Consider the following 21,646-nt stretch of genomic DNA (forward strand, 5'->3'; position numbering starts at 1 on the left):
GGAAGAAATGCCCGTTCTAGCGTCACTCTGTGGCAAATTAATGCAATACCATGACAACATAAACCCATCTCCCAGTCCTCACCTCCTCTGCTCCCTTGTCCTCATTCCCTGTTGACCATTGGATGCCCTTGTTGCCCATGACAATGATGGTACCCTCTTGTGAAGAGAGGTCGGTGACTTGGAAGCGCTCGGAGTAGAGACAGGGAAGCAGCGTCTCCAGGTTGATCAGGTATTTGAGCTTGAGGTTAGACACTGTGGCCTTGCACTCGATGAACTGCTGGATGAACTTCCTGAAGCGGTAGCGGATTCTCTTCCGGGTCAAGATGTTGTACTCCTGGATGCGGCTTCGCATGCATCTCGGCAGGAAAGACTTGTAGCTAAAAGCAAGGAGGAAGTCAAGTGGGTGTGAGATGGAAGCAGCAATGAGAAAAAGACAAGGAGGTGCAGAGCCAGTTCACTGAGCATACATGTATTCAACTGATCCGAATCGGTCAATAATCCTCCTGCTCACATAATAACGATAATAATATGAAGGAAAAATACAATTTCAAATATGGAGACACTGCAAAGCACAGATCAAATATTCTAGCCGCATTTTCAACAAAAACATTATCTCACAAATAATTCATTCAGCTGCATGAACACACATAATGAAACTATCCTGATGCTCACTGTGGAGCCTGTCGCACTGCTCTCAAATCACTATTCATGATCTGCACCACATGCACAGCAGCATAAGACGGAGAATTTCACATCTTTTTAGGTACAACAGAGTGCAGTATTCCTCAGTATTTTGGATATTGTAACATAATACAGAAAGATCAATGTTTTTCATCACTTTTTATACATAACAATGTCAGTATATGTTACAAAGAAAAGGGAAAATGTGAACCACCTGGAGTGAACGTTTATTCTACTGATTTTGTGCCAGCATTGACCTTGATTTTAGCCACGTTCCCATTTTGTTTGGAGTAACAGGGATCTGAGCACATGTTTACAGTTCCTCAGTCTCTGTTTTGTTTGTTTAAGAGTGTGTGACTTGTGTTGGTGACCATTTTCCTACCCCAAGTTTAGGATAAATACTGTGTCAAAGCAGCAACAATCACTATAACATGATACTACATTTGGTTAATATCTCCGGTGTACGAGCATATCCCACCTGTTTTCATTGTAGATGTCCACTGGCGACTGACCGCTCTCTTTTGCAAGCCTCATCATGTCCAGCACAGCCATGCCCAAGCACTCCTCCTGGGCCTCATGGCTCACTGGAATATGAACCCGGCCATTCAGAAAGTCACTGCGCCACTAAAAAAGGCAAAAACCACACACAAAACAGCTAATCAAACGATATCAGAATAGAATAGACTATCCCTAATTAGTCCCACAAGGGGAAATTTGCACGAGTGAAGGAAAGAAGGAGAGGACTTAAACTAGAGGAGGGGACAGATGAGGCAGTAGATGGCTAGATAGACACAAAATATATTGTAGCAAGAGAGCAAAAAGCTTGATTCACATGTTAATAGGCTCTACATATACAGAATGAGTTTCTACAAAAACATGAAAAAATTCATACAAGATTAAAGGAGAAAAGATTTAGGTGTCTGGATTGCTCAGCTGGCTGAGTGGGTGACCATGAACACGGCCTGTAGTCCCCAACCCAGCGGTCATGGGTTCAAATCCAGACTATGACCGTTTATGGCATGTCATTCCCCCCTCTTCTACCCATGTTTGCTGTCTCTCTCTCCACTGTCCTATATATACAATAAAAGCAAAAAAAAATTCGTTTATATATGCATGGGTTTCCTCTGGGTACTCCGGTTTCCTCCCACAGTCCAAAAATGTGCTGAAATTAATTGATTATTCTAAATTTGCCCATAGGTGTCAGTGCGAGTGTGATTGTTTGTCCTGTTTTAAGCTACTGTAGAGTTTTTAAGTTATTCTCTTGTTTTTCTCTGTGACGCACTTTGGTCACCCTTTGGGCTTTTGCCATGGGCTATAGAAATAAACTTTAATCGATTGATTGATTGATTGATTTAGTTGCAGTCATTTTTGGGATGTCAAATAGAGATGATTTACTCAGTCCAGCAAATAGTAGGTCGAAACATTTATTAACCAAATTATGAGGCACACAACAACATCTGTGTGAAACATGAACATCTAGGTCATAATAAAAAAAGTGGATTTTAAATGAAAAACTCATTTTGTTCAATATTTCATCCGAGTTATTTGGACTACACATGAAATAAACTCTGCAGGTCAATCTCTTGACAAACAGCTCTTGCTGCCAATGTGACACTGGAGATAAAAACTGAGCTGAACAGGGCTGCATGTGTGAGGTTTGCACAAGCATGTGAGGAAGAAAAAAAAGAAGCACACACTGTTTAAACACTCACACACAGACACACACAGAAATATGCATATGCATGCACAGACACAAGCAAACTCAAAAGGAACACTGACATATGCTTGTTCCACATTTATGCTTCTTAAACACTCTTACTACCCCACTTCCTGTTTTCTGCACTTGTACAAAGAATGGGCTGACATGACAAATAGACTGGCAGCCAGTCAGAGAGACAGGGAAACTAGCACTTTTTATCTTCCCCTAACAGTTTTGCTTATCACATTCAAAAGCAAACTGGGACAAACAAAGAGTAGTTGGGTAAGTTAGGCCAAGAAGGAGGCTTTTGTTTTAAAATCGCAGACCTCTGGTTGAAGGAAATACTAAGAATGCTCCTAATTTTAAAAGAAACACATACAAGGAAAGAAAAGTACTACCTGAGAAAACTGGTACGCCATGACACAATCATCCATCACAGGGCTTTCCATTCCTTTGGACAAGCCGTAGCGATGGGCGTAGGATGAATTGCTGCTGTTATACCAGCCAGGAAAATAGTATCTGGACAGATAGAGAGACCACAGACAATCAGGTTAGAGATGGAATGCAAGCATGAAGAAGCATCTCAGACAGATTAAACAAATGAAAAAAACAAAAAGAAAACTGCAGAGAAACCCTGTCTACCTGACTCTGAAGTGCAGGGTCTCATTGGCTGAGTGATCCACTTTGAAGATGTGGTTAGGAGGGAACCATATCCGGTCACTTTCCCTCATTAGGCCGAACAAGCTGCAGTACACTGGACCGATGCCTGGAGAGAGGATGAAAACAATATACAGCTGATCAATCACGACTGACTCAAGCCATTTAACTTTTTAGACGCTTTTGACTTTTAGACTGTGGCACCAAAAATCATTTGATCTCACTGGACTTTGTGCTCCTGCGAGAACTGTAGCAGAGAACAGTGAGTAAATCAGCAACCATTTTCCTTCCACTCCCATTCACAGGCATGTGGAACATCCTGTGTTTTACTCCAGAGTGATGACAAAGTTCATAGCCAAATGGTGTGTTCATTTACGATACTCAAGTATTACATGAGTAACAACTTTTCACATCTTTTTAGCACTGCATACCGTACACATTACCAAACCACACCCCACAAACCAATCCCTAAATATGAGAGTAGCTGCACTAAAGAATTTGCCAATCATTAGGATATGCAATCTTATCATTTTTCCAAACACACAGCTTATACTGTTGTAGCACTGCAGACAGCAACCGTGTTCCGAAAGTGACACATAATGACGACCAACTGGCTTCTCTCAACAGTGTACTTCAGGGCAGTATGCATGGTTTTTACTCCTTCATCAGATGGCCATAGCCTACTTTCTAAATTAGAAATTGCTGGAACACCAGCCCCATTTCTCTGGTTTTTTGCTTTTCAGTCATTTCCACACCTCATCATTTTGTCTTCAAAAAGGAGCCCAAACATTTGAAAGGTGCTTCTCTTTCTTCTCTGCCAAGTGGGACAAGTGGACGTAAAATGTCATCACACGGCAGGAAGCGCTCTCGAGGGTGAAGCAATAGTGTGAGGACAGGAGAGCGATCGAGGAGGAAGTGTGCTCAACCACAACAGGGAAGTAAAGTCAGTGTACAAACAAGGCTGATGTACTACTGAGTTCAGTCTTGTAGTATTTATAACTATAACACATGCTTTACTAAACAAAAGGAATAAGATATTGTACTTTCATGCTTTAAGAGCTGAGATTCACTGCATTACGCTGTAAGTCACACAGCTTAATGATATAATTCCTGAGTTTATTCAAAGGTTGAACACTGTAACAGAACATCAAAAGATATCTTTTTATTTAACATACTTTAAACTTCTTTCTGTGTGGGGATTAATAAAAACATGCTGCTCCTCCCATCTTAGTGCGATTGCATTTGGGATTGCTGCTAAGAAGATGAATATATCTGACTACATCCTGGTGGAAACAAGATGTCCTGAACCAGCCATCTGGATGAGCAAATTTGAAACTGATGGCTCTGTTAAAACAAAACCACATATAAATGTGCCCTGAATAATGAAACAGAGAAAGCCAGTGGCTAAACCATTACACAGACTATAGGAGCATCTGACAGAAGGGAATGTAAAGTAGATGTAAAGATAAAATATAGAAAATGAAGAAGAAAAAATGAAAAGACAGCAAGGGTTAGACAGAAAGAGAAGGAAACAGAAGCAGAGTAGACAGCTTCCTAATTTGGGTTTTCTAGAAAGAGAAGAAAAGAAGATAGACTTGTCGTTTTTGCACAAACTCTACACTGGACTATCCCAATGTCTTTGATAGGAAGTTTACGTGGAGGGAAGATTTTCACCTTAAAAAGACAGAAGTTAAGAACACACAAGACAATACACACAGAATACTCTATGAATGCCATATGGACAAACACACGACCAGTGATAAAATGCTTGAAAGGTACATGATCAGTAACTTTAAACATGTTTACCGCATTTCAACATGACAGAATTTTCCGAAGGCACCAGAAGAAAGGCACTAAACAACCAGTGGATTTCTTATTACATGGATGACTTTAAACAATGGCTCAGTGGTGCAAATCCCTGGCTGCTACATTTTGAATGAAAGAACAACAACAACAAAAGATGCAACTGGACGTACAAATGGGAAACTAGTTGGACTGAAAAAACAGCATGAAGTGTCTTAATATGGTGTTGCAACCAAAACATGCCAGAACAACAGTACTCCTTGGCAGTGTTGGGTAGCAGTAATAATATTACTTCCCCTAGTAACGAGTTGTGTAAAGAGTCACTGATAAATTTGGAGTCATATTGTTACATTTACCCCCAAAAATAACTTGTTACACCTTTACTTTTATTGCAACCCCCTAATGACACATTCACATCCCTACATTAATTGCCGTGAGGAAAGATGACAGGTACCATTGTTGTTAAGTAACTACTATGAAGGTAATGGTGCTAGGACTCTTTCCACTGTTTAAAACACGACTTTAAACCTCCTAAACACCTATTACAACAATGTGAAGCTTGTGGAAATACAATCCACCAAAGATGCTGTGCATGACCGTAACCCTACAATGTCTAAACAAGGAAAACTGGATTATAATCGTGGAGAGCCGACTACAAACATCAAAGAACTAATGAAGCTTGTAGTTGGATAAGAAGCAGACGAAATGTTCACAACTGATTCTCCTTTTTTTTTCGACAGATCTTTAGGAAAGTACCAGCACTGAGCGATTTACAGGCTGTCTAGACAAGAATTATGCATTGATGTAAGCTGAGAAGGAAATAAAGACGTGGCCTATGTGACAAACTTGTGATGTAACCATGCAATTTTGCCTTTAAACAGAAATGCGTTGGCACTTGTTGGCCTGTTTTTCATCTTTCCATTTCTTTGTTGGAGTCTACCTGTTTGGGCTCTGTTGGGGATTTTACTTTGGTCTTGACTATATAACAACAGATGATTGTGTCTCGTCAACTAGGAGTGCTTTTATCCAGGTCTGTGTTTTTTTTAAAAATCGATTCATAGATTGCAGAGAAAATAACTGCCAGTTTGACGCCTTAGCTGTGTTTACCAGCCATTACACCAACATCCACACACAGGAGCACAAGTGAGTTTTGAAGAGAAAGGGTCCAGTCAGAAATAGTTAAATGTGGCTTTTTGGACAACCTGTGTAATAATTTTAGTGGAGAGATATATAAGATTCTTCCAAATTACAATATTCTCCCTAATATGGCGTACAGATGTCTGTACAGATTTAGTTTCCCAAGAGCTAAAAGGATCAACTGTATGAACCGCGTCCTCTTGTTTGCCTTTGGTGAGGGAAATATGCTTTGAAGATGGGTTTTGGGTTGGAAATTCAGTCTGTCACAGTCGGTTTATTAAGAAAAATGCTTGTCCTAACTCCCTTCATTTTACATCCAGTTCTATCACAGCCTGCATGATGGACAAATTCAAGCAAGACTTTAATTTTATGACGCAACATATAGCAAACTCTGGTAACTTTGGATATCAGAATGCTTTGACAAAGCAGGTGGGCTCAGTTGGTCAATTTGGAAACAATAAATTATTCTAGCTTGTTTCTTAACTATTTGTAGTACATTATCACACTACCAGATCATGACTACTTTAGTCAATATTAATTTATTGCACACATCAGACTGGATTTTGATCTTTTATATGCACCAGTGTCAGTACATGTCCAACCTCATCATAATGAAAACATATATTAATAAATATATAGAATGAATTGCATAAAAAGCTTAATGTTTTAGTTAAGAGGAACAACTCTGCACTCTTTGTGACTTAGAGTTACAGCGGTTTCTCAATGGCGTCCACAACACAAACAAAAGCAGAACTTGACAGTGCTGCAAGAACAATCACGTGTGGCGATATAAACAAGAATACAACCTAACAAGTGAACTCTTCAAGAGGTTATGAACATGACTACGGATTACCTAACAGAATCAACAGTCTAATAAACAGCACGTTAGAAAATACTACACTATATTCAATAGTTTTTCTTTGTTTCTCCTTCTTTGTCTTCTTGTATATATTCCATTGAGCTTCAGGCGAGTAAATGAAACTACATTTTGTGCGTTGGGGCAAACGTGAGAACTGAAAACATCGTGACTCACCACACGCTTTTGCTGCTTTGATGCACAGTTCCTCTGCTACGTACTCTCCAGCTGGAAACGTGAGCCCACTTTCTGAACACTTGGCCCCACCTTCTCCTTCATCCTTCTCCTGACAGTAAAGGTAGACACTCAAACAGGTTGCTTCCAAGTCCGGCTTAGAGTCGAGTCCGGCGGCCGAGACAAGGTCAGGAGGGAGGCCATTGGAGTGTGCTGTGGGACTGGACGTAGGTGGATCCATGTTTGTTAGCAGAATACAGGCCATGTGCTGCTCAAAAAAACATCCACCTGTCAAGAGAAAAAGAAATAAAACTTACAAATTGAGAAACTGAGAGTGAACACAAAAGATACACTTCTGCTGGAGGCAAATTTCAGTAAATTTTGGAGTGAATCCAGCAGTACTTTGCAGCTCGTATTGGCGAACCCTTGACCATTTTGTTCTTACAGGATCACATGGAACTGAGGTTTAGAGATTGTCATCTGTTACACATTAAGACACCTAAAACAGTAACTGAAAATCATCTGAATCATGTTCCTATACACAGAAAGCAGCTATCAATCAATACATTTATCAGCAAATTAAGATACTATCAATCACAAAGCGTGGATGATAGGATTAGTGGAGAAAGTGGCATCTTGGATAGATTTCTTTCCATGAATATTAGATTTTTTGTATAAATTGAACAAGACTGTAGGAATACAGTGATGGAAAAAAAAGTTTTCAGATACTCTTAAAATTGTACACAATCTCAAATATTATCATGAAATATTTGTGGAAAAATCTTTTTTTGTGTTTCAAAAGGTTTGGCTGCATTACACAGACACAAACAAATATATAATTTTTTGTTTATTGTATACAAGATAAACTAACAAAACTAAATTCTACCAAAATCACCCAATACTCAAAATTTCCTACTTTTATGGAACCAATCAATTTTAAGTTTTTAAGGGCTTTTTTTTAAAAATAGGATTTGTTTAGTATTATGGCTGAGAAGAGTGCCCCTAAGAATGATTCTTAATGCAATATACATGCAAATGTATGGAGTGTCCAAGTTTTTTTTCCAGCCGCTGTAGATTTAAGAAGTTTTCCTGCAAGTATTTTGACAGTCGCATGTAAAATTTAAGATGAGATTACCTATTTCAATATAAATATTGCGTCATTTGTGAAATAACAAAAACAGAAGAAGAAACTTTAAATATTATCACAAGGCAAGTTATCAAATGAACCCCAAAAGGGAAAACAAGTCTTCCTAAGAAAACAAGAGGAAACCGGTATAGAGAGACGATTTCCCTTGAAATGAGTTACAGCCAAAGAGAACTCATCAATTATCAGTGGTCCAAAGGGGAGGAAAGTAAGTGAATACACCTGTGTGCATGATGTTTACAGGCAGCATTGTGTAGTGTCTTAGCTGAAGCTTCCTTTGCTTGTAGAGGTACTGATAAAAAAAATATGTTGAATAAAGCACTTTATATTTAAATGCAAAAACATTAAGACTTAAGCTGAAACAGAACTGTGCATTTCTATCTGGTCCATTGACTCTGAAAACACTTTTGGCTCCTCAGTAAGCAAAGCATTTCAACCGCACAGCACTAGTAGATTTTTGGAGACCACAGCTATTCGGAATGACTAAAGTGCCTTAGGTTTATCTTATGATTTGGCTTGGTGTAACCATAAGCAGTTAGCTGACACTAGATGAGCTTATCAGAACCCACAAATTCTTAATATTAAAAGACTGAAGTGCAGCAGGCTTACAGTAAAATCTACATCGGACTGCACTCAGCAGTTCTAGTTTCCAAGTGATATGTTGAAAAAATGCCCTTATTGTTTTCCAGATGGTCCAGGATATGCTTTGTTCTCTGTTACAGATTCTATCACTTTAATGATGCTGTCAACTGACAAATATTTATCATGTGTTTAATAAGGCTGACAGTTTTGCACATGTAATTCCTCAGTCGGGTGACAGGACAGAAACTGATGCATGTTTTTAATATCCCCTCTGGAGATGTTTAACATCTTCCACACTGGAAGTTCCCAAATCAAGACCAAATCACATCCATAACAAAGACGCACCCTGCACCGTTTTTCAAGGTTGGCCAAGCAAAACACATTTACTAAAGAGGTTGCTCTCCTATGACTAAAATGGATGTAGCATTTGTTGTGTTTCATTTCTGTTGCTTCACATTTGACAGAGCTGCAGTGGACATATTTTAGAACAGGTTCAATACCATCGGTGCCACCGACTCAGTTTTTCAAATTTCAGTGTGGCCTGGTGATAAAGACAAAGAGACTTCCTGTAACACAAAACATATCAGGCATCTATAGAGTCCAACATTGTTCATTTTGGCCTCACATTTTCAAGGTACTGACTGAATTTAGGGGTTAATGGTCTTCTTATACCTTAGTATCCCTTAGTAGTATCAATTATAATTTTCTCGTTACTGCAATGATTATCAGTTTAATTTTCAGAATATCGATCAGAAGCATACTGTATATAAGATGCAAATTAAATACCACTTTCAAAAACAATTTTTTTGTGTTTTGGCCTGGTGGAATGAGTAGCAGTGGTTTGATATCAGACTATGCTCGCACATCCTGCCATTGGCAACCAAATAAAACAGAAAAAAGCCTCTTCTGGCTGGAATTAGATTCTCTTATCTGAAATCAGGATCATCTGTCAGCATTCCACTGCAACAAACACACAGTATAACTGTTTACTGGCATGTTTCACTACAAGTTCGTCAAACCTCAAGCTTGTCTTACTGTGATTGAAAGTGTTATATGAACTACACTGATTCATGATGGTAGAGACTGTCAGAAATTTGGCATCAGTATATTGTAGTTCACACTTTTGAAAAGATGACTGATCCTTGGTCCCTTCATTGACTTTTCACTCGTAGATGGATCTGAGGTAATGATCTGCAAGGGAAAGCTACACAATCAGGGAGCAGGATAACAAAAATTGCATTTTTGACTCTTTGATACAATTTTAACGTGCTGCAGCAACAGCTGAATTTCCAAACACGAGATCAAATGTTTTATTTTATCTTATTCTGAATGTGCTCTTTTTGGTTACATGTTTTTGAAATGACAAACTGTGAAGTAGGAATATGCAGTCAATCAAAACAGAATGTGGAAAGACCATTTCTCTTTTTAAGTCAGATATTTGAACAGAAGAACTAGCTATCTGCTTTTGATTACAGACTTGCTGACGAGGCACTACAGTTGCAGAAGCAGCTGATATATCAGCCTCATTTTAATTTAAACAAGCTATGTGTGCTGGGTTTGAGATGGCCTTGAAATATTTAATTCAAAGAAATGCAATTTTTAGCTACCTTGAGTTCAAGAAGGAAAATCTGTCCCCTCAAGTACTTCTACTTCTTTATGGTGAACAATGAGCTATTCCCACTGGTCTGTTCTCTTGGTCATTTCCACTTTTGAATGCTGAATTGCTTCATGCTCATTGTCAAAGTCACTATTCTTGCTCAGTGACCCACATGTCCATGTTCTTTGAGACAATATGTCCCTTGTCCCTTTTTTGTTAAATTTGTTGTACTTCTGTTATTCTGCCCTTCAGATTGTCTATTATGCAAACCTCCTCCATGCTACCCAGGTAGTTTCACCCAAAGTCTGCATTAGAGGGATCACGTCTCCATTTCCACTATATTATGTCCCTCTCATCTAATCATTAAAATACTTGTATTTCGCATTTCTACTTCCATATGATTTCTCCTTATTAAAATGCATTATGTTTTGCTTTATGAGGCCATAGTTCTCTGCCGGAATCCGGTGGATTGCTTCCTTGGTAGGAGTTGCTTCCTCAAGCAAAGGAGTTTAAGTATCTTGGGATCCTGTTCACGAGTGATGGGAAAATGGCACGAGATGGACAGGCGTATTGGTGGGGCAGCAGTAAAGCGGGCGTTGTACCGAACCGTTGTGGTACCAGTCCATCTACGTTCCAACCCTCATCTATGGTCATGAGCTCAGGGTAGTGACTGGAAAAACAAGCTAGCGGATACAAATGAGCTTCCTCCGTAGGGTGGCTGGGCTCAGCCTTAGAGCTAGGATGAGAAGCTCGGGCATCTGAAGGGAGCTCGGAGTAGAGCCACTGCTCCTTTGCGTCGAAAAGGATTGAGGTGATTTGACCATCTGATTCGGATGCCTCTGGGGAAACTTCCTTTGGAGGTTTTCCGAACACGTCCGCCTGGGAGGAGACCCCAGGGCAGACCCAGAACTCACTGGAGGGATTATATATCTCGTCTGGGCTGGAAACACCTTGGGATTCCCCAGGAAGAGCTGGAAAGCGTTGGTGGGGGGAGGGACGTCTGGAATGACCTGCTTTGTCTACTGCCTCCACGACCTGACCCCGGATAAGTGGAAGAGGATGGATGGATGAATGGGTGTTTTGTTTTAATGAGGATACTCATATTTAAAGACTCCTGAGGGGAAAAAAATCTAGTCTTTTTGTTACATTGTTTAAATTCCCATGCAGTGTTTTTTATATGCCGAAAGAGAAAATATAAGCAGTCAACATCAAGTCTGAGCGTTTCTACCTTGAAACCACAGTGTATTGTGTAAAAACAGATTCAGAATTCCAAGGTATCATACATAACAAAGATAAGTTGATAAGAAAAGAATCTTATCAACTTGCAGAATGGCACTTTCCATATCGTTATTCTTCAGCATCGGTTTCTAGTTTAAACATGTGTGACTGTTGTATTCCAATAACACAGCAGAGTCATAAGTGAGCTGGTGTTTTAACAGCTGTGGATGGTGTACATGGTGTGCAGAGATAAAAGCAGGAACTTCATAGATGACACATTTTAAAGGAAGCAACACTGCAGAGGTACATGTGAGTCATTTTAGATAGGAAGGGATCAATATCATGAAAATTTCTAAATATGTAACTTTAATACACAGAAATAAGTTTTTAGAAGTTAAATCAACAACTGCAGAAGGACTTTTCACATCATGCATACATCACTGTCCTGTGTGTGGCGGCCAGCAATTAGTAAAGTGTAAGGTTATCAGAGCTACAGCTTTGGTTGCAATGATGACCCACAGTAGCAGGTCGACAGCAGTAAGCTTTAGTGCTCTCCACTGTTGCAGCAAAGCCAAACAAGGGTGGGACTATTAGCTTAAAAACAATAACCCACAAAGAGGAAGTGCAAAATTACATATACAAACAGGACATAAACAAATGGAACAAATGGTACTCCGAGATAAAGAACAAAAGTGGTTGAAATTTTAATTTTATTTAATTAATGTTTAATTAATTTTATTTAAAATGACGACAAGAGGTGCCCACATTGCTCAGCTGGCTGAGCAGGCGACCCATGAACAGGGGCTATCGTCCCTAACGCTGTGTTTGATTCCAGCTCACGGCCCTTCGCTGCAGGTCTGCCCCCCATTCTTCTCCCTACTTTCCTTTCTGCCTCTTCACTAACGTGTCAAATGAAGCCAAAAAATGACTACAAGAAGTATTTTTTTAAACATGAGTTTCATTTAAGTAATAATGAAAGTGAAAATTGGATAACCTTAATGGAAAATAAACGCACTGAGTCCAAACACTATGACCACCCAGGGCAGATATGATGTTGGTCCTTCACATGCCGGAAAAAGACACTTAAACTCATAAAGTCATGGACTCTACAAGACCTCTGATGGTCCCCTGTGGTATCTGCTGGCAAGACATTCACAACAGATCCTTCAAGTCTTTTAAGTAAGATATGGAGCTGCTGCCAACTGATACCTATTCATTGTTGCTGCTGATTGGTAGAAGCTATCCTGCGTCAGAGATGCTGTGAACCCTGTGTAGCCATAGAGGTTTGCCCTCTGTCAAAGTCGCTCAGGTCTCTCCATGGCCCCCTTTCTCCAGCATCCAGTGCAAAGAGTGTTCACTTGCCATCTCTTACATCCCAGGGTTCAAAATGCACGGTTGTGACATAACAATAATATTCTTTTCCTCTGTGTGGTCTTATTTGTAGCATTTTGGTCCATCTGTGTAGAACATCTGACTGTTGAAGCCATTGCTGTACATGTTTAATCTTTCTGGCCTATATATAGATGGATAATGGGATATGGCCCATACTGTAACTGGGTTGCAAGATCATCCAATGGGGTCATAAGAGGCTCTGGATTAAACAGATTACTTCAATACTATACCACAGTGCAGCTGCTTTTTGCATGGAGGTGGATTTGTGCCATTTTTGCCACAATTGAACACATGTTGTTCTGAATTTAAATGCTGACCACTGCTCTCAAGTAGATTCAGTGTTTTCTCAAGGATTTTGTATCACAGCTGCTGAGGTCTGATGTAAGACCCGGTTACAGTTCATTTCCATTTAAATTACATCATGGAGTTTTAACAGTCCAACATGTTCTGTGTTGATGATGATTTAGGACTAAACCGGATTCAGAAATAAAAAAATATAAAGCTAAGCAAATGTAAACAATTACTTGAAAAAATAAATGGAATCTTGATGTAACTCTGAGCTAGGGCTTCAGCACTGAGCTGGTATGTGTCAGGATTCAGCCCTCTTGCGGCCTGTTTGTTCTTTCTGTGTTTGTTGCTTGTCTGTGTGCATTTTTGTTGTTGTCCTTTAGTGTATTTTTGGTTTGTCTCTGTCTCCCTCTGGCTGTGTTTTCACCCTGTCCCTCTTCCACTCGCTCATCCCCAAGCTCTGTCTCATTAGCTCATCACCCTCACCTGTTGCAATCAGCTCCACTCAATTCACCTGGTCCCCTTCCCTGTTATTTAAGCTCTGCCATTTCCCCTCAGCCTTGGCTGGCACATAGTTGGACATTCATACAGTTTCTCTCCACTCCCCACTACCCTCCTCCGCTGGACTTTCACTTGTTGGACTTCGTCTTTTTCATACCCTCACTGGATTACCCCCACCGGACTCATGTTTGTAAGATCTTAGTTTTGTTCTTGAGTTTACTGTTTGTCCCCCGCTGTAGTCTTTTAGTTTTGCTGTAGCTTTTGTTTTGTTTAGTTTTGTCTACTTTAGTCTAGCCATTGTCTGTGTCTAGTTTAGTTTTTGTCTTCTCTCTTAGTCTTCCTGTGGTCGTTGTGTAGTTAGTTGCTCCCTCCTGGGTTCCCTCCTGGGTTCCCTCCTGGGTTCCCTCCTGGGTTCCCTCCTGGGTCAGCTGTCCTGTTAGTTTTAGTCCACCAAGTCTCGTTTTTAGTTAATGATTTTTGATTTTGTTAATAAATCCTTTAAATATGCCTACCGTGTTGTCAGGGATGTCTGCGCCTGGGTTCTCCACCACCACCAATCCTAACAGTATGAATGTTGGTAATAAACAGAGCATAATTTAACAGATATGTTTGACAAAGGAGAGACGAGCAGTATTTTTTTTCTAAGAGATGATTCAGTCAAAGCAACCCACTAAACACAACACTAATACTCCTCCAGGGTCTTATTAAAGGTTTTGACATTGCTGATGTTACACAGTTAAAGACCTTTTTTGGGTATATACAACATGCACAAGTTTAAGAATACAGGAAAACACAGCTATTTTGCCAGAATGTTTACACACCCAAAACGTTTATCATGCAACAGACAGGCAGAGAGTTACAGCAGTTCCTTGCTGGGTCTTATCTGTGCCTTGGGGCTAGTTGATGTTGAAGCTATCAGCTCGGACACATTGTGCCACTGAAGGCTGCTCTGTTCCACTTCTGGTCCCTAATGCTACCATTCCACTGGATATGGTACTTTCCTGACAGCAAACTGCCGGGCTTCCTCTTAAGTTTGGAACACGTTCCATCTAAGACAAATGAAGGCAACAATAGTCCATTTTGAAAAAAAGCTAACGTCTAAAGCTGCTGGCAGTGTTACACGGTATCATGTTATGGAGCTGAGTTTTGGAACGGCATTCTTGGCTGCAGTTCAACTTATGTACTTCCCAGCTGGTCAAAGCCAAAAAACAAACCAAGCCCCTTCACTAAAGCTGTACTGAAGTAGCAGCAAAGTCTAATCAGTCTTCGTCACTTTAGACATGTCACAGCAGGACAAACACACAAAACTGAAAACTGACCGATGGCTGCACTAGTTTCTATACAGGGTAATCATGAGAGGATATTCATTTTGACTGCAGTTATCCTTGAATTTAGACTTAGCAAACAAATGACCAATTTAAACTTTAACAATAACAGTCATATTTTTTTTATCTGTTAAGTTACATAAAATATATACTAATGGAAACCATTTTCATTCAACAGCTTTTCATTGCTGGTGATAGAATCATTAGGTCTACATAGTCTAATTTAGATTTGGATTGTTGACAATATTTTAATTTAGTTTACATGGTGTTTTACTTATGTCCTTACATTCCTTATCTAGAATATGTCTGCGCTAAATATGAATAACAACTCTGTCCTTAAATAACTTGGATGTGGGAAAGAGTACTCCGTGGAGTTGCACTTTCTGCTCTCAGTAGTTGCTCCTGAGCCCCTGATATGTTGTATGTTCAATATTAAGTGTATTTGATGTAACAGGCTGATATTTGAATGCACAAACAGAGACACAGGAGTGAAACTAAACGTCGTACCTCAGAGGTTGAGGTACAAGTTAAAAAAACAGTCCTGAGAGATGATCACAGAGACTGATGAACAGAGACCTCGCTCTCTGAGTCTCCCGCTCAGTTTAGGTGCAGACAGTAAGCGACAGAGACCAGGATAAGTTGGCCAAGGTCGTGTGGTCAGAAATTCTCAGCTGAGAAGCTGAATTGGAAATACATGTCATCACATTTTGGCATGGCACAGCTAAAGCAGGGCTAGTGGAAAACCCCCATAATAAAAGGAGACTAGAAGTATGCCAACCCTGAAGGCATCTGAGGCCGAGATGGGAGACAGCACATACACATTTCTTGCTTCATCGGTCACAGGCTGTCACTCAGTGATCAGCATGAAGCTTTTTGACAATGATACGAAACAGTATGTTTGTTGTTTTCCGACCTGAATCATCGCATCATCCTAAACAGTAACTCTGAGGCTGGCAGCATTGTGAAAATCGGTCAACAGAAATTGAGCAATTTTCCGAACAAGAGTGAAGTAAAGTACCAGTATTCAGATGTGCACAGCTGACACACACATTTCACATAGACTCAACACTGTAAGCTCTGGCAGAGGCTCCTTCAAGTGATACGTGAAAGTGTTTACTTATTTTGTCAAAGCTCACTGTTGCAATCACTGTGTTTGGAAAATGTCAAACAATGATGGATAACGAAGTCGAACTGTCCAATATCACAAAATCTCGCCAGTTCTTTGTCTCATTTGGGTTCATAAGAGCCAAAAACATCAACAGCTCTTAACTCAGGCCCAGTTTTCTAGAAAACAAAGGGAAAACCCCTGAAAAAGCACTCAGCAAAAAGGGGGAAGCAGCAAAGGCAACCCTGGGTGAGTAACTTTTTGCTGTATGAATAGTACACAGGTGGGTGTGGTGATCAATCAGTTTGCTCAGTGGCATTAGTCATCCCAAATGCGTGGCTTATGTTCATGCCAGTGGCCTCGCTTGTGCAGCTCACACACAATACTGATATTACTGCAGCAGTGCCATCAATAATAGTATATTTAATTTCATTCAACATTTATTTCATAGTTGACTTTTTTTTAGCCTCATTCACAAAATGACAGGGAGAAAAAGCCACTGTTAACTTATTAACTGGGTTTCAGCTTCCACTTCTCCCATTAATACCACAAAACTGTGTGATATTCATATACTGAACATGGTACACATTGAAACTGCAGTGAAAGGTGTGACTTCTGCAATACTGGTGCTATGATGTCTATATGACTATCCACAGATCTATTCACTGTCTGTTTCTGCTAAAGAATCGGCTTCAACCTGATGCTCTAAATAATCAGCCGCTGTGGTGAGTCTCGAGCAGACTTTGTGGTTGCTCAAACCTGGTAACCCCGGGTGCCAAAGTAAAAAAGCAGATTCAGCGATTGTCATGTGCAGCTGAGGTAAGCAGTGTGGCATGGGCTGAAAAGCAGCTGTGCTAAGAGCTAATCCTGCTTCACCAGTTGTAGAAGAGCGCAGATCAACTTCACTGAGAAGAAAAATACTGCTGCTGCACAGGATTCAGGGAGGCATGTTTAAAACGCAAACACACAGCTCCAGGATTATGTAGCCATCGATGGATGATTGCAATGAATGAAAGCACGATATGATTACTTCACATCTTGTGGATTTGTAAATTAGCCCACTGTGGTTGAGTCAGGCAAATGTACAACTTTGTGGTGAAGTGAAAAATCTCCAACAGTGCTGAAAAGTTTACTAGCTATGACTGATGCCTTCAATAGAACCTCTTTTTACTTCAGGAGAGGAGTGTTGTACTGCTGACTCTGCTATGTGCCGAGCAGAATTTGCTTGTTCATTGCACCTTTGGGGCCCCACAGCGGCTCGGTGGTTAGCAACATCGCCTTGCAGTGAGAAGATCTCCAGTTCATGTTCCGGCCGGGGCCTGGGAACTTTTTGCATGTAGTTTGCATGTACTCTGTGCATGCGTGTCATTCTAAATTGCAGTGAATGTGAATGTGTTTGTTTGTCTCTATATGTAGCCCTGTGATAGAGTGGTGACCTGTCTAGGGTGTCCCCTGCCTTCACCCCAAGTCAGCTGGGATAGGCTCCAGCCCCACCGCGACCCTAATGAGGATTAAGTGTATAGAGAATAGGGCTGGGCGATATGACCAAAATTTTATATCCCGATATAGCTTATTTTATATCCCGATACGATATACATCACGATATAGCATATTTTTGGTAAATTCAATGAATGAATAGGGCCGGGCAGCGGCATATCTTAAAAAGTACGGTAGTCTGATCCTTGTCGGTCTTTTTAAATCCAAACCACCGTCATATGACATAAGTTCCCCCTGTTTTAGGTACAAGCTCGTCGGTTTGAGCTGGTTGTTCGTCATCTTGTTTTTTTAGAGTGTTCTTCTGAGTCAAGTCCACCGTCTCCCTCCATAGGTGTTTATGTTTTAGCCGCGCGTGCCTGGGCTTGCCGTAAGGCACGTCGGTGACATAAAATACTGCCGTAAAGTGTGTTTTGCGACACTGCGATATAAACGATAAGATCTTCACATAAAACAATAGATATTTTCTACCGTCCAGACGATATCTATCGTCATATCGCCCAGCCCTAATAGAGAATGGACGGATGGATGGATTACACCTTTGGTCATATGTAATGTATTGTATGATAGCCTGGAGTCACTGATGTTGGGCTGATTAGAGGCTTCAGATGGCAGGCAGTGCCGTTTCAATTGTGTAACACAAGCAGAAAGCTAATTGTGACTACTTCCTCTTAAAACACACTGTCTGTCATACCTGACCATGTTTTGGCAGGTAACCACGCACCCCGTCTGTTTTCTGTACTCATTTGTAAAAGTAGACACAATATACTACTTTTTTACAGCTTTCTCTCTGGACAGAATGGAACTGCAGGCAGTTATATCAGATAAACGTCTCATTAAGTTGAAGTGACACTCTGTTATTGAAACTTAGTCACATTTTGGAACAATCCCAAGCCAGCAGTTAGCAGTGCCTACAATATGGCCTGTTATTCACCTCTGAGGGTTCAGTGAAGGAATGAAAAACAATTTTCAAGGCTGTTTGAGCACAAATAAGACACATAATTTAGCATTGCACAAGGCTAAATCTTACCCTTCTGTCATCCCTTCACAACCTAAAAAAGTATCTTTCATGTCACATCATGAAAACTAAATAGCAAACCACATATTAAAGCGACGAAAGTGCGATGAAGAGCGGGCATTTCCCTTCCCCACAGCACGGTGAGTGTGCACGTGTTGATGTTTCTGGCTCTGAATATGTTAAAAAGACAGAGCTTGTTGTTTTTCAAAGCTATAAAGGGATCCTTCTGTAAAAGACCTTCCGCTGGTTTAAAAACAATAAATGACTTCAAAAGCAACGCAGACGGTCAATATTGTGAACTGTGAGTTGAAAATGTGAAGCCACAGATTTTCAGTCACATGTAACAATGACTGTAAAGCTGCCTACAGCAACGTTCTCCACAAATGAATCAGGGCTCCAGAAAACACAAGGCTACTTAACATTTCTTTTTAGCCTAAACTCTACCACAGCGTGGGATGATTTCTCCCTCTTGTTTATCTTTAAATTTAGCCACAAGTCAGTCAGTGATATGACCCTTCTGGTAATTTAAGAATTTTTCTTGGCAAAACGGTGATACACACAAAAAAGTCCTCGCTCTGCTGTTTGTACGTGTTCTATCCTAAACTAGTTACCTCATTTTTCTCCATTACAGTGGCTGACAGTGCACTTCTTTTTTTGTGACCTGAATAAAACTTGCAGAAAGCTACACAAGATTCCTGATGAAGTATAATGTACTTTCCCCATAACATGTCTGTGTCACTGATCACGCTCTTCCAGTAAAGACCTAAATAAAGATGCTAGTTTGGCTGGAACTGCTTTGACAAATGAATCAACGCTTCCTACATACAACTGAAACATTGCTAGATCATAAACGGGATCATATGCACTTGCTTTTTGAAACAAGAACACAACATTAACAGCAACCATAAAATAAGATGCGCTGTTTATCAGAGCCTTGTTGTGATAAATGTTGAGTTCATACGGTCTTTACTCCCTCAGCCCAGCAGTTTCCTGAACATACAGTCAGAATAAGAACCCATATCAGTAATATTAGTCAGGGATGATTAAAAACAACACCCCTTCACCAGTCAAAATGAGAAAACAGACCCAACATTATGACACAGGAACTAACTAACCCTGCTTGTAAAATGAATCATCCGCAGGAAAAGCATCAATTTAAATCATGTTATAGCATTACCATAAAATGCTCAAGCACACTCAGCTGACGCTTTCTGAAGTATATCAAGCTAAAACTAGTACAATCTAATACCACAGGATTGCATTAACCTCTAACCACATCCAGCCTGCAGTGCAAAGTAACTGCATTATACTGTGAAGTTTGTCAGACATTCAAAGTCCTCCCCAACTGAGATCAATGAGGGTACCAGAAACACCTGTCAATGTACAGCAGTACAAGTCAACATCCTCCAAAATGAACAGAAAGTGGAATCAGCACCTCACTAAAACAGAACAGAACAACTTTGAATGGATCCTTGTCAGAAACTTATATGAGGTTTTATGTTGGTGATATAAATACAGGTTAACACTATGGTTATGTGAAAGGTGATTAATCCCTTGTATGGTTGTTTTGTCAATAAAATATCCCAAAATGATGCAAAATGTCAGCCCAAGATGACAATCTGAATGTCTTGTCCTGCCCACAACCCAAAGGTACTCAAGTTGGGGTCACATTTAAGACCTGCTTCATGAAAAATCAATCAAATCAATCAGTTTTCAAAATAGTCAGCAATAAACTTAGTAGTCGATGACTTTAAATTAATCAATGATTCGCTGCAGCTTTAACTGAGACAGAACTACTTTTGGCACATTTTAAGAGACTATATTGCCTCAAAAATCTGGTATCTATTAAAATGTTAAAACTATAGCAACAATGAGGTTATCAAATCCCCTTCAGCACAAACTGATCTTGGTATAACTTTCAATATATTAGCTTCAATTGAGTGAAGTTGATGAAGTGAACATCAACATACCTTTAAATGGACCAGATCAACATTTTAACCATCTTAGTGACAGCATAAATTCAACTTGTGAATCTCTGATGGATGTCTTTAGTGCTGCACTGTTCGTCATGTAAACAAAAGCAAAGCCCTCAGACTAAACAGGACCGTTTATGAGGTTTAGCATGTTTATCACAGAGCAGCTGATTTAGCTTTAACTTACTCGCTAAGTTACTAAAGCTGACTTTAAGTTTGGGTTTCGCAATACAACAGCTGAAACCAGACACACGACACTCACCTCACTGTGTTTGTTCGGCTGTGTTGTGCCTGCTGGAGTCTCCCAAAAGCACCCAACGGGTCGATGTCTCAGTGTGTAGTCCGGAACAGAGTCAACTTCCGACGGACTCGCAGCGCTAGCTAGCCGGAATATACATCTAACGGCTCCCGGTGTCTGTCAACTAAAAGTGCCGCTGCGTTGTTACTCGTCCCGTCAACTGTCATTCTGTCGGTCTTCACATCTCCTCCCGAAGCGGGTTTCTTCTCACACTTCACGCTGACCGCTCTGTCTCATGTTTCCCTCGACATGTTTGTCTTTTGGGGTCAGAAAGTCCAGTTCAGCCTGTCCGACGGACTCGGTGGTGTTCAGATAAGAGCCCCGGTGCTGCTCAGCTCCACTGGTGGTGATGACAGTGATGAAGGCGGAGCAGGATGGTGCTACAAACGGCTGTTTTCTGCCACACTCAGCCGCGGTTTGTTTCTTCCGTGTCAGATACGGAAACGCTTTTTTTTTTTCTCCTTCACACGAGCAGAATCTCCTTTAGTTAATCCCAGTCAGAGCCCCCGATATCCAGTGAGGAAGCGCAGCCTAAATACTGCACCTGAGTACACATTTAAAGTACTTTTACCTCTCTGATGCATTTTAGATGAAGATTATGTTGTTTTTTTTTTACTGTCACACAGAGGTGCTGTCGGAAAATTAACACTTCCATCCCCAATTTAATGCAGCAGTTCCTAGATTTTAACCTGATAATTGCAACA

The 21,646-nt window shown here is 40.4% G+C and overlaps 1 protein-coding gene across 1 annotated transcript in view; it reads right to left on the minus strand.

The window, feature by feature from the left end:
* Nucleotides 1–21,374, minus strand: part of jak2a (Janus kinase 2a) — a 37,947-nt gene extending 16,573 nt beyond the window's left edge. Inside the window, exons 1-6 of the mRNA XM_022205404.2 lie at nucleotides 20,907–21,374; nucleotides 7,011–7,295; nucleotides 3,023–3,146; nucleotides 2,779–2,899; nucleotides 1,160–1,305; nucleotides 83–377 (exon numbers count right to left, since the gene is read on the minus strand). Coding sequence (XP_022061096.1) covers nucleotides 83–377; nucleotides 1,160–1,305; nucleotides 2,779–2,899; nucleotides 3,023–3,146; nucleotides 7,011–7,272 — 948 coding nt within the window. The 5' untranslated portion in view covers nucleotides 7,273–7,295; nucleotides 20,907–21,374. The remainder of the gene's footprint in view (nucleotides 1–82; nucleotides 378–1,159; nucleotides 1,306–2,778; nucleotides 2,900–3,022; nucleotides 3,147–7,010; nucleotides 7,296–20,906) is intronic.
* Nucleotides 21,375–21,646: the final 272 nt, after the last annotated feature.

Source organism: Acanthochromis polyacanthus, chromosome 18, assembly GCF_021347895.1.
Source record: "Acanthochromis polyacanthus isolate Apoly-LR-REF ecotype Palm Island chromosome 18, KAUST_Apoly_ChrSc, whole genome shotgun sequence".
In the NCBI taxonomy this organism is placed as follows: Eukaryota; Metazoa; Chordata; class Actinopteri; family Pomacentridae; genus Acanthochromis; species Acanthochromis polyacanthus.